This window comes from Apus apus, chromosome 11 (assembly GCF_020740795.1).
Source record: "Apus apus isolate bApuApu2 chromosome 11, bApuApu2.pri.cur, whole genome shotgun sequence".
Classification (NCBI taxonomy): Eukaryota; Metazoa; Chordata; class Aves; order Apodiformes; family Apodidae; genus Apus; species Apus apus.
Window position 1 is genome coordinate 4,593,911 of NC_067292.1, and position 11,000 is coordinate 4,604,910.

The 11,000-nt window shown below is 41.9% G+C and overlaps 1 protein-coding gene across 2 annotated transcripts; it reads left to right on the plus strand.

Moving 5' to 3' along the window:
- Positions 1 to 459: 459 nt before the first annotated feature.
- MPHOSPH6 (M-phase phosphoprotein 6) lies at positions 460 to 9,758 on the plus strand. 2 transcript variants are annotated; one of them, XM_051629610.1, is made up of 5 exons: positions 460 to 598; positions 4,925 to 5,037; positions 7,153 to 7,243; positions 8,270 to 8,367; positions 8,820 to 9,758. In XM_051629610.1, exons 1-5 carry the CDS (start codon positions 548 to 550, stop codon positions 8,953 to 8,955), a joined length of 489 nt encoding a protein of 162 aa, XP_051485570.1. In that variant the 5' UTR covers positions 460 to 547; the 3' UTR covers positions 8,956 to 9,758. The 2 variants fall into 2 exon arrangements, with proteins under 2 accessions (XP_051485570.1, XP_051485571.1); XM_051629611.1 differs by lacking the exon at positions 460 to 598 and adding an exon at positions 2,236 to 2,333.
- Positions 9,759 to 11,000: the final 1,242 nt, after the last annotated feature.

Sequence of the window (11,000 nt, forward strand, 5' to 3'; positions counted from 1 at the left end):
TACTTTCCAGTTTTAATCACACCTGACCATTCTGTGGGGGGGGTATGTTTGTTTGTTGGGGTTTTTTTGAAAGTAGAAGTCAGTGCTGGTTTTAAAAAAATGAAAGCTAACCAAGTCTCCAAATGCCAATATGAAACAGATTTTATACCCTCTTTCTTTCTCTCTTTGAACTATCAGAAAGTTATGGATGAAACAGCAAGCCTGCAGCACTACAGAAATACACAACTGTTGATAAGAAATCTCAGGTTCCCCCCCTAACCTGCCATTTCACACCGCGTCAAATGTACCTCCTTCCCACACACCCGACCTCCCTCACCACACACCGCCGGCTTTGCGCGGGAACGTCGCTTCTTTTAACGCTGTCTTTGCACCAAGGGCTCCCAGCCTCCCAGCCCCCGGGCCGTGGGCAGGGGCCCGTCCCCGCAGCCGCGCCCCGGAGGCGGAGGGTGGAGCCGAACCGCCGCCTCCCGCTCCTCCCCCGGCCTGCGCGGCCGCTGCGCTACGCGAGCGCGGGGATCCGGTGCGGCCTGCGGGCAGCCCCGCCGCCATGGCCGGCGAGGTGAAAACCAAGCTGTCCAAGAACCTGCTGCGCATGAAGGTGAGGCGGGGGGCGGCGCGGGGAAGGAGGGGAGGGGGCGGCCCGAGGCCCGATCCCGCGGCGGGGTGAGGAGGGGCGGGCGGGCCCCGCTGCGGGGCGCGGGGAAGGCCGGGGCCGCGTCTGTCTGTCTGTCCGTCCGTCTGTCTGTCTGGGGGGCCGCGTGTGTCGGGCCCCGTGGTGAGCCAGCCTGGGTCTGCCTTGGTCTGGCACCCGGGCGCGAGTGTCTCCTGCCTCCCTCAGGCAGGTTTTGCCGCTTTGCCCTTTCACTCGGGCCTGCAGCTCTGCGGGCTTCTCCTTTCCGACTTCGAACACCGGGCTGCCCGAGCGCTGGCGAGAGGTCTGGGCGGGTTAGGGACTGCGGGTGCGGGGGGGTTTGATCCAGGGCAGCTGCGGCTTTGTTGCAGCAAAAGTCTTGCCCTGCCAAGAGCCAGCGTTTGGGCACCATTGGAGCCTTTTCGCTCCGCTTCGTTTCTTTGCAGTTAGGTTGCTTATTGTGAATTAAAATTGTAGGACTTCCACACACACACGTTGAAATGAAAATATTTATTTGCTTGCCTTACTTAGATTCATAGAATCCTAGGGGTTGGAAGGGACCTCGAAAGATCACCCAGTCCAACCCCCCTGCCAGGCAGGATCACCCAGAGCACATCACACAGGAGCGTGTCCAGGCAGGTTTGGAATGTCTCTAGAGAAGGAGACTCCACAGCCTCTCTGGGCAGCCTGTTCCAGTGCTCTGTCACTCACAGTAAAAAATTTTTTTCTGATATTCACCTTGAACCTCCTATGCTCCAATTTGCATCCATTACCCCTTGTCCTATCACTGGTGTTCACTGAAAAAAGCTTAACTCCGTCCTCCTGACACTCACCCTTTACATATTTGTAAACACTGATGAGGTCACCCCTCAGTCTCCTTTTCTCCAAACTAAAGAGACCCAGCTCCCTCAGCCTTTCCTCATAAGGGAGATGTTCTACTCCCTTAATCATCCTTGTGGCTCTGCGCTGGACTCTTTCAAGCAGTTCCCTGTCCTTCTTGAACTGAGGGGCCCAGAACTGGACACAATACTCCAGATGCGGCCTCACCAATGGGGAGGGGTTTTCATCTTGAGGGATAAAAAGTATTTTTTTTTTTAATTGAGTCCATATTTTTTTCCCTGTTTACACCCATGACTAATAAAATGACCAACCTGAGTGGCAACATTAACCGCCTTTCCCAATTCATAAATGCAAAGGCTGTTAGTAACATCCTGATGTGTCCATTACCCTTGGAATTGTGAATCTCGTGTCAATTCCAATGTGAAATTAGTCTCTGCTTACGGGCTAATGGATTCTGCTCCACGTTGTGTACTACAACACCTAATTCACTCGAGTACATTGTCCTGTGATTGATGGGTCTTTGCTACAGGAAAACAACCAGTAGAAGTTGAGTAGCCATTAATTTAAAAAAAAAAAATGTTAATAACCATTACATTGTTGTAACTGAATATGATGGGGCTTTTGTGGCTTCTTGCTTGTAATGTTTTTATTTAGTCATTTTTTCCCTCACATGTTTTTATGGGACTGTATTTCAGGCACTGGCTGAAGGAGTTCAGCTGACTTCAGTTCAACGTACTGTGTAAAGTGTACTCTCATACCATACAGTGGAATATCTACCCCAATTAACAGATGCTGCTTAATGAAAGACTAAAACTCATGCACAGAGGGAAGAGAACACATCTTGCCTCGCCCTCAAAAGGGAGTAGGTGTTGAGCTTACTTAGCCAGCAGTATCCGACAGTAAGACTCCCATAACCTGAATTGCAACATAATTATTTTCTCTTATTTTTATGTAATATTCTCTTTTAAAATTAATTTTCTGCTCACGTTTATTGTTTGGGGTTTTTTTGCCAGTTTATTAACCCCCTAGAGATTTCAAAAGCCAGTTTTTAGATTTCCTTCCTTGGAAGGCTGTGGAGAAGCAGCCTGTGAATGTGCTGCTGTGGTATTTGCAGGTTTCCAGTCCAGGCAGTAGTAACCAGCTTTGATGAGATGAGTAGGTTTTGAAAAGGTCATACACAGATCTTGTATTTACCACATCCCTTCTGCAGATCTTCTTGTTTACAAATGTTTTAATTAATACTCTAGTAGCTGCTTCTTCAGATACTGATAAGATGTGTTATCATGACTCAACAGGCAGGTGAAGTGTCACCCAAAGGTTGACATATGGTCAGTGGAAGCATTGTGAAGGCCCTTGGTGCTAAGTACTGGAGCACAACTGATGTCAAAGGATGGCTCGTGCTTTTCTATCTTGCATATTTAATCCAGGTCCCATTGCTTGGGGAAATTAATGCAAATAACCACTCAGTTACTGACTTGTATACTCTGTGTCTATCATGATGGGTATATTCTTCATTCATTCATGTGTGTTTACATTTTAGATAAATGCAATCAGGTATTTTTTTTACCCAGTTATTCCTGCAGTAATTTTTAGGAACATAATCTTTAAAGTGTAATGTGAAATGATTATTTAATTGGGCGCTTGCAGCAGAACTCCTCCTGTTGAGATTTCTGACTGGCTAACCAATTTCCATGAGCAATATGGTTTTTCCACATGATGGATTCCCTTATTTTCCTGAAGAAGATACTGTATTTTTAATTGGAAAGCTTTGACATATTTTGGATCGACTCAGAAAAGTCAATTTTTCTTTCATTAAAAATCTTGTACAAATGGATGCAAATAGAAACATAAATAGAAAAGGAGACACTAGCACTATACTGGCTTTTACTTCAGAATTTGGTTTGTCTGGGCATTTTGTAAAGACTGAAGAGGTGGGGAGTGTGTATATAATAGGTATATTACACATCTGTATTACCTACATATTTTCAGTAAGCTTAGTAATGCAGTTTTCTTTGTGAAGTGTTTTGTGATGCCTTCTTGGGCTTTATCCCCAGCCAGGCCCATTTTAGGTGGGACTTAAACAATGTCCAGGTATCTGCTGGTGTTCAAGAGACAGATGTGCCTAACTGACACGTTACCTGTCAGCCTGAAGGCTTGTCTAAATACAAAAATTATGCAGCATTGAATGAGAGGGTTCAGATTAGTTGAGATTAAATTCCTCTGCTGCATTACACACCCAGGTATGCTTTTATGGCCTCAAAGCAATTTTTGTCCAGGAGTGTGTATAAACTGTACTGGTAGACTTGCCTCTAGCTGGGAATGACACTGGTATAAATGTACATCTGTCCTGGTTTGAGCCAGGATGAAGCCAGGACAGCACCTCTGACAGATGCATTTGTTCTAACACCTTCTACTTTCCATACCCCGTTAGGGAGGTCCCAGCTCCTAGAGATGATAGAATTTAAGGGTGATGACTGTAAACTTGTAAAGAGTTCAGTTTGCTTCCAGCATGGTTGGTTAACACTGTTAATACCTAAATTGCCACTCAGTTCAGGCACCTGGCTTGAGACAGGTGGAGAGGGATGTTTCACTTGGATCAGGTCTGTAGTTTTGCACTCTCAGCAATTGTTCATGGGCCATCACGTGTCCTCTTTTACTCCCTGCTGTGAGAGGGTACTGTTCCAATATGCCTGTTCTCATAAAGGCAATTTACAGGAATGCCCTTCTATTAGGCAAAATTAGCAGCCTTACCCCAAACTAAATTATTGGTCTCAACTATCTTGGCAATCTGTTACTGCAGTGACTTAACAGGTCCTTATGCATACTGCTTGACTGGCACTTCCATGGGTTGATGATGAGAAGAGCTGATAACATCTAGCACAGCTGGGTACCAAGGACTTCTTTTCACAGCCTCAGTTACTTTTTTCCACTTCCAAAGGCAGGTTCCAGCTACAGGGCTACAAACGCAAGCAGTTCATTAAATTAAATCTGGGAAAAGGGAGGGTGGTTGAAAGTATGGATGTTTCAAACAATGGCCAAGGTGGTATGGCCTACCTCTTGCTCTGAGCTCCAGTGCTGTTTGTGTGAGTGGCTTCAATTTCTGATATTCAGTAATATCCTTAATACTGTGACCTTGTCTCCAAGCCTTTGCAAAATTTTAGCAAATTTTTGCAGTTGTAACAACTGAAATGCATCAAAACTAACCTGGGAAGGTCTGTTTCTTTGTAAGTGCAGACAGCTGATGGATGACTTCCCAGTAGATAGCTGTGATCAGCAGTTGTTTATTTTTCCATTGCTGTTAATCCAAACCTAGACCAAACTCGGAGCATTTACTTTTTAATCAACTGCTAAATGCTGTGTAGTGGATAATTATCTTCATGTAATTATTGTGTGGTCAGAACATACTCATGATGTAAAAAAACTGAAGCTGTGTGTTTGTGTCTTTCTTTTTAGTTCATGCAAAGGGGTTTGGATTCACAAACTAAAAAACAACTAGAAGAGGAAGAAAAGAAGATAATAAGTGAAGAACACTGGTATCTTGATTTACCAGATCTAAAGGAGAAAGAGTAAGCTTGTAACCTTTTGTACTTATCATTGGATTGTTGAGGGGTGGGGATAGAACATACATGTTTTTTTTTCCTATAAAAGAAATGTTATTAATAACCAACTAGAATAATAGAATCATTAAGGTTGGAAGGGACCTTAAAGATCATCAAGTTCCAACCCAGACTTAAAAACCTCCAGGGATGGGGCATCAACAACCTCCCTGAGCAACCCATTCCAGTTCCTCACCACCCTGAGAGTGAAGAATTTCTTCCTAATATCTAACCTGAATCTCCCCTCTCTCAGTTTAACACCGTTACCCCTGTCACTGTCTTCTCTGATGAAAAGCCCCTCCCCAGCTTTCCTGTAGCCCCTTTCAAGTACTGGAAGGTGCTCTAAGGTCTCCCTGGAGCCTTCTCTTCTCTAAGCTGAACAGCCCCAACTCTCTCAGCCTGTTTTGATAGCAGAGGTGCTCCAGACCTTTGATCATCTTGGTGGCCCTTCTCTGGACCCTCTCCAGCAGGTCTATATCTTTCTTGTGCTGAGGGCACCAGAACTGTACACAGTATTCCAGGTGTGGTCTGACCAGAGCAGAGTAGAGGGGCAGAATCACCTCCCTGGCCCTGCTGGCCACACTTCTTTTGATGCAGCCCAGGATGCAGTTGGCTCTCTGCAATTAACAGAAGCAAAAATAGTGACAGACTGGCATTGCAGCTTCTTTATTATTTATTTTCAGGGACGTTCTCAAGGTTGCCTAGTGCAGCTTGACCTACTTTCAGTTCTTGTCTCTGTTGTTTTCTTTCACAGTTTCTTCTAGATGCATGTAATTAGTTTCTTTCAGGCAGGGACCAGTTCATTCACTGCTGCTTTTTCCCTTCATTTGAAAAAAAGAAGTTTGAAACCTTGTGTTAGTCAATTCAGGTCCTGTCACACAGTTAGGTCCATTCAGGACAGTTCTGTCTTCTTGAATCCAGCTCACTTCAAATCCTGTTTTTTGAAATAGGAGAGATAATGGCAAAATTAAAGGAAATCTTAGCTAATAAGGAAGATAATGTCCATTGCTGCTATTTAGAAAGGTCCTTTAAAGAGCAAGAGAACTACTTTTAAAATTCTTGGATTTTTATCCTTTCCAAAGCAGACAAAAATTCTATTGAAGGAGAACATACATAATTTTTAAAAAGCAGGGATCCAGGGAATTCACTGTAGTTGAATAAGGTCATTGATAAACTACTTTCCATTACTGTTGGTGGATATGAGAAAAAGGTATTTGAGCTTCAGTTGCAGAAAGGAAGGCTCAAGCTGGACATTTGGAGAATTTTTCTAACAGTGAGGCTATTGAATCACTGGAATAGATTGTCTAAGGAGATGCTGGGTTCTTCATCATTGGGAAGTCTTCTGAGGACAGGTCAGATGGACCTCTGCTGTTCGTGGTACACGTTTAGCCGATCCTAGCTTGAGGTGGGAGAACGAGCTTGATCTCTTCAGCCTAACTTCCTGTGATCATGGGAGCTTGTTTTACATGGGAGATGAAGAGGATGAGGGAAGAGTTGCATACGTGTGTGAGGAAAAGAAGGATGGAACAATTCACGGAAGTACTTTGATCTGGCACGTGTGTTCTGAACACCTCGGGGTCGTGTTTCTTTTCTCACTCCATGCTCATTAAAAGAGGAAAAAAGGAAGAAGAAAGGGGAAATCTTTGCTGAACAGAGGATTTACGCAGTGTTTTATATCCTGACAGACTCAACTAATGCCAGGTCTAACATCACAATGAAAAATTAATTAGAAGCTTTTGCTGGTATAGTAATGCCACCTGGAGAGTGATATTTATGTGGTATTTTTATTCTGGCAAAGCATTAATGTAGGTGGAATCTTACCAGCAAAGAGTGCTCTTTGTCTGGAGAGCTAATTTTGCTTGTGGAACTGGCATAGCTTTACTGGTAAAAAGTATTCCTTTGCATCCCTTGTATTGAAAGATTTATCAGAGCAATTAAGCTTCAGAAAGTAGTTGATGGTTCAGAATACACTGTGGTTCTGTTTGTTTGTGCGTGGGGAGGACAGCAAATGCTTTTTGCATTTGTTTGATTTGGTTATTCTAAAGCACACCATTTGACAAGTGCTGGGTTTGGGGTTTCATGCAGGAGCTTTATAATAGAAGAGAGGAGCTTTATGCCATGTGAGGATCTACTTTATGGCAGAATGTCCTTCAAGGGATTCAATCCAGAAATTGAGGTACTGTTTCCATGTTCTGTTCTGAGGTCGTTGCGGGTTAGGATGAAGCCCTTGGGGATGGGGGTTTGAGTGTTCACACTACATGCTGTTTGGCTTTTGCAGCACCTTCCATAAATCCTCCCATGTACAGGAAATCTGTGAGTTGAACAAAATGTTGATCAGTGCAGCATCTGGTAAATAGAAGCTTTTTATCTCCTTGTGTTGATGGTCAGTAATTGCATGACTCCTGCAGATTTGCCCTCCCTGAAGCGAGGAAAGTGTCCCACCTGCTGCTCCCCAAAACAATAGCTCACTTTGCCTCCTGCCATTTAATTTAGAGTCCAGTCCTGCAAATGTTCAACCCTATTTATTCACCAATTCCTTGTATAAGGACTTGAAATTCCAAATTAAAAATTACGGGTGAGAGTATTTGAATTTCTTTCTGGCATGATTCATGCGATAGAATTATGCTGAAATAGTAATAAAGATGTTAGCACTGAACTGAAGCAGGAGGATGAAAGTACGAAGACTGAGAGGAATGCAAAAGGTTATGCAAGGTGATTACTAGAGGATTCTTTCAGTTATTGAACTTACTCTCACTGTGACTTAGCGTATTATTGCTTTATGGTTTTTACAAGTAGTTTATTGTAAGTCCTTGCAGATATTTTTCCTTTTTAACAAAACCAGTTCAAGGACTATGTGCTAACATCACAATGAAAAATAAATGATGATCACATTCTCTCTGGTCTCCTGAAGATGTCTGGCATGCCCTTGAGGGTGTTTGAATAAGTACAATTCACTGAAAACACTTGTCTCTGTGTTGCCTCTTTTCCCAAAGGGAGACTCTAAGCTCAGCTTAGCAACAGGCAGGCACGTTGCCTTTTCCTGATGAGCTTTCATAACAGTATGCTCTAGCCTGACCAGGGAACAGCAACTAATCATGAAACTTGATTCTTACCTTTTATACATTTCTCCTACCTCTGAATTTCTGTAGCTGCTATTGTGTCAGGCTTACATGTTTAAGCTGCTTTCTTACTTCATTTTCAGAAGCTAATGATCCAAATGAACTCTAAATGCAAGGAAGAAGAAGTTGAAGTGGATGATAAAATGGAAGCTGATGTGTCAGATGAAGAAATGGCCAGAAGGTAAGTTATAGTTTATGACATCATCAATATTAGCTAGGCATATGATACATTACTGCATTATAAATGGGAAAATAAACCCAAAAAGCAAGTACACCAAAAAAACCAAACGCACCCAACAGAATTTGTTACTTTACAGAACTCATTTTCCAGGAATTCTAGTGTGTATTCTTTGGTATCTCCATGACTTTTGGCGGAAAAATACTCTGTAGGGGTTTTCTGCCCTTTGACATGTAGGCATTCCATGCTAATTCTCTCCTTTTCCCAGATGGCTAACAACCCCACACTAACAAAATGAATGGTAATGTAATAAATGATCATGTAGTACTTGTGCCTGTCAAGTTCCTATGATAGGCTTTTTACACTGCTTAAATTGTTGGTTAGATTTATTATTTGCTCCATTGAAGTTTTCTCTGATTTTAGTAAAAGCTGTATGGTTTTTATTGTATTCACAGATATGAAACATTAGTGGGAACAATAGGGAAGAAATTCTTGAGAAAAAGAGACCAGCGTGTACTCCAGAATGAAGATGAGGATGGGAACACAAGACCTAGCAAGAAAGCTAAGAAGTTCTTAAAACCTCAGGATTAATGTCAGCTGCATAACTGGAGCTAATAGAAATATTATCTACCAAATATAGTGTAACAAACTGGAGATTGTTGGGAATTTTTGCTGTGTAAAGTTCTTCTAATGTAAAGGACAGATTTGTAAATCTGAGTCTTTTCTCATTTAAGTGTCTACCATCCACATGACAAACATTTTTGGAAGTGGATGTGTATATAATGGATGTTATACATCCTTTCCTCTCAGTAGCTTTTAATATGTGGGGCACTAATCCCATCAGCCTGTTTTAAATGTTGTGCATAACTAGATGGAGTGTCCCATGCAATTGAGAGCAATGTTATTTACTTAGGATAACATCTGAAATGAGTATTTGGAGTTCAAGACAAGCTCTTCCCAATCCAGTAAGGCAGTTCAGCTTTCACTGTTTATTATGAAAATTAAAACCTTTGCTGTCTTCAAAATGAAAAAATAGTCAGCAGAAACATGTTGTTTGAGTTTGTTGTTTTTTTACCATGCTAAAAATAAGATGGGAAAAGAGAGATAAAATCCATTTTGTTGAATGTTATTTTTTTATAAAGTCTATTTAAAAATAGATGGGTTTGTAGTAAAACTTGTTTTATACAGAGAAAGCCAAGTATTGGGCAATGCTTACAGTTTGACATTTGAGCAGATTTCGAGTCTTAGTTTCTGTCTTCCAAAAGCAGTTTGCTATTCTTGTCTCTTTTTCAGCAAAAAAAAATCCAACCTTATAATTATCTGGGTCTTGTCACAAAAGCATGATAACAGCTTCAGAAACATCTGAAAGCTGAATAAAAACTGGTGGGTTGGGACTTTTTAGTGGTTAATGATTGTTGTTTAACTAATTTAATATAAAAAATTATGCTTGATGCACTCTGATGTAAGAAGTGATCCTGTTCTGTGCTGGCCACAGGTGTCCCCAAATAGTAGCTGACTCAATTCTTCTGGTTAGGGTGCAGAGAAGCTGTCTGAAGTCATGTTAGGACAACAGCCTCGTGCCCTTTGGTCAGTCAGTGCTTTGGGCCCCTTGAAAAATGTCAATGTGGTCTTGTCTAAAATCAGAGCAGGTCTCTGTATCCTGCCTTTCAAAAAGAAATATTTCTTCTTATTACTTCATTTCCCAGTTGTATGTCTAAGTTACTTAGCCTTAATGCTGACTCTCTGGAGAAAGATGGATTTGTTAAATGGAATCAGGCAGTGGCTGTTCTGTCATGGACATGAGTTGGGGTTTTTTTCTTAACAACTCAGTGAAGCAAGACATGAAACTCAATTATATAAAGAAAGGGACTGTGTGTCTGCTGTATTTTGTGTGACACATGAACTATAAGCCATACATCAAGAGCATCTTGTTAGATATTCAAGATGGATCACACATGGAAAGAGAAATACACTTTTAACCTAGTAGGGGGACCTCATGCAGGTGGAAAGTCTTGATTCATTATCTGAGAGAGTTTTTTCAGAGTTAATTAAATGCTACTGGTTCAGTTACTTAAAACCTGATCATGTATTATTGCTAGCTGAAAAGAAGTTAATGATGGCAAGACATTTTTCTTCCCACAGAAGATGTGACTTGAGCTAAGAAATGATTTATGGCTGGTCATCACAAGAAAATATCCCATTATTCTCTCTTGCTTAATAGTAGGAAAATTATTCCCCTTTATCTGAGCACATTTCTTCAAAGGAGAGAGAATTTCTGCACAGCTCTGCTGGGTGACTGAGGGGGAAAGTGTGTTAAGAGTTAAATCACCAGCAACCAGGAGATGTCACTGCAATTGCACCCCCTGGGAGACCGTGGAGCAGGTTCCAGTGGTGTCACATAAAGGAGCTTTTGGGTAATTTCGATCATGATTAATGGTTCAGCTGGACTCAAGCCTTTTGTCATGGTTTTAGCCAATAATCAGGTAACAGATGCTCCCTGTTATCTCCCCACTGCCCTCCCAGTAAGGGAAATAAGGGAGAGAGGCTTTAAGGGTGGGGAAAAAAAACAAACAAACAAAAAAAACAACTACAATAGGCTTAATTATGATGGTGCATTACAAATACATACAAATATG

Excerpts from the sequence above, each read along its gene's own strand:
- MPHOSPH6 (XM_051629610.1), top strand. The coding sequence starts at position 548 with ATGGCCGGCGAGGTGAAAACCAAGCTGTCCAAGAACCTGCTGCGCATG. Across the intron at positions 7,244-8,269 it reads GATTCAATCCAGAAATTGAG|AAGCTAATGATCCAAATGAA; the intron begins GTACTGTTTCCA and ends CTTCATTTTCAG. Across the intron at positions 8,368-8,819 it reads GATGAAGAAATGGCCAGAAG|ATATGAAACATTAGTGGGAA; the intron begins GTAAGTTATAGT and ends TTGTATTCACAG.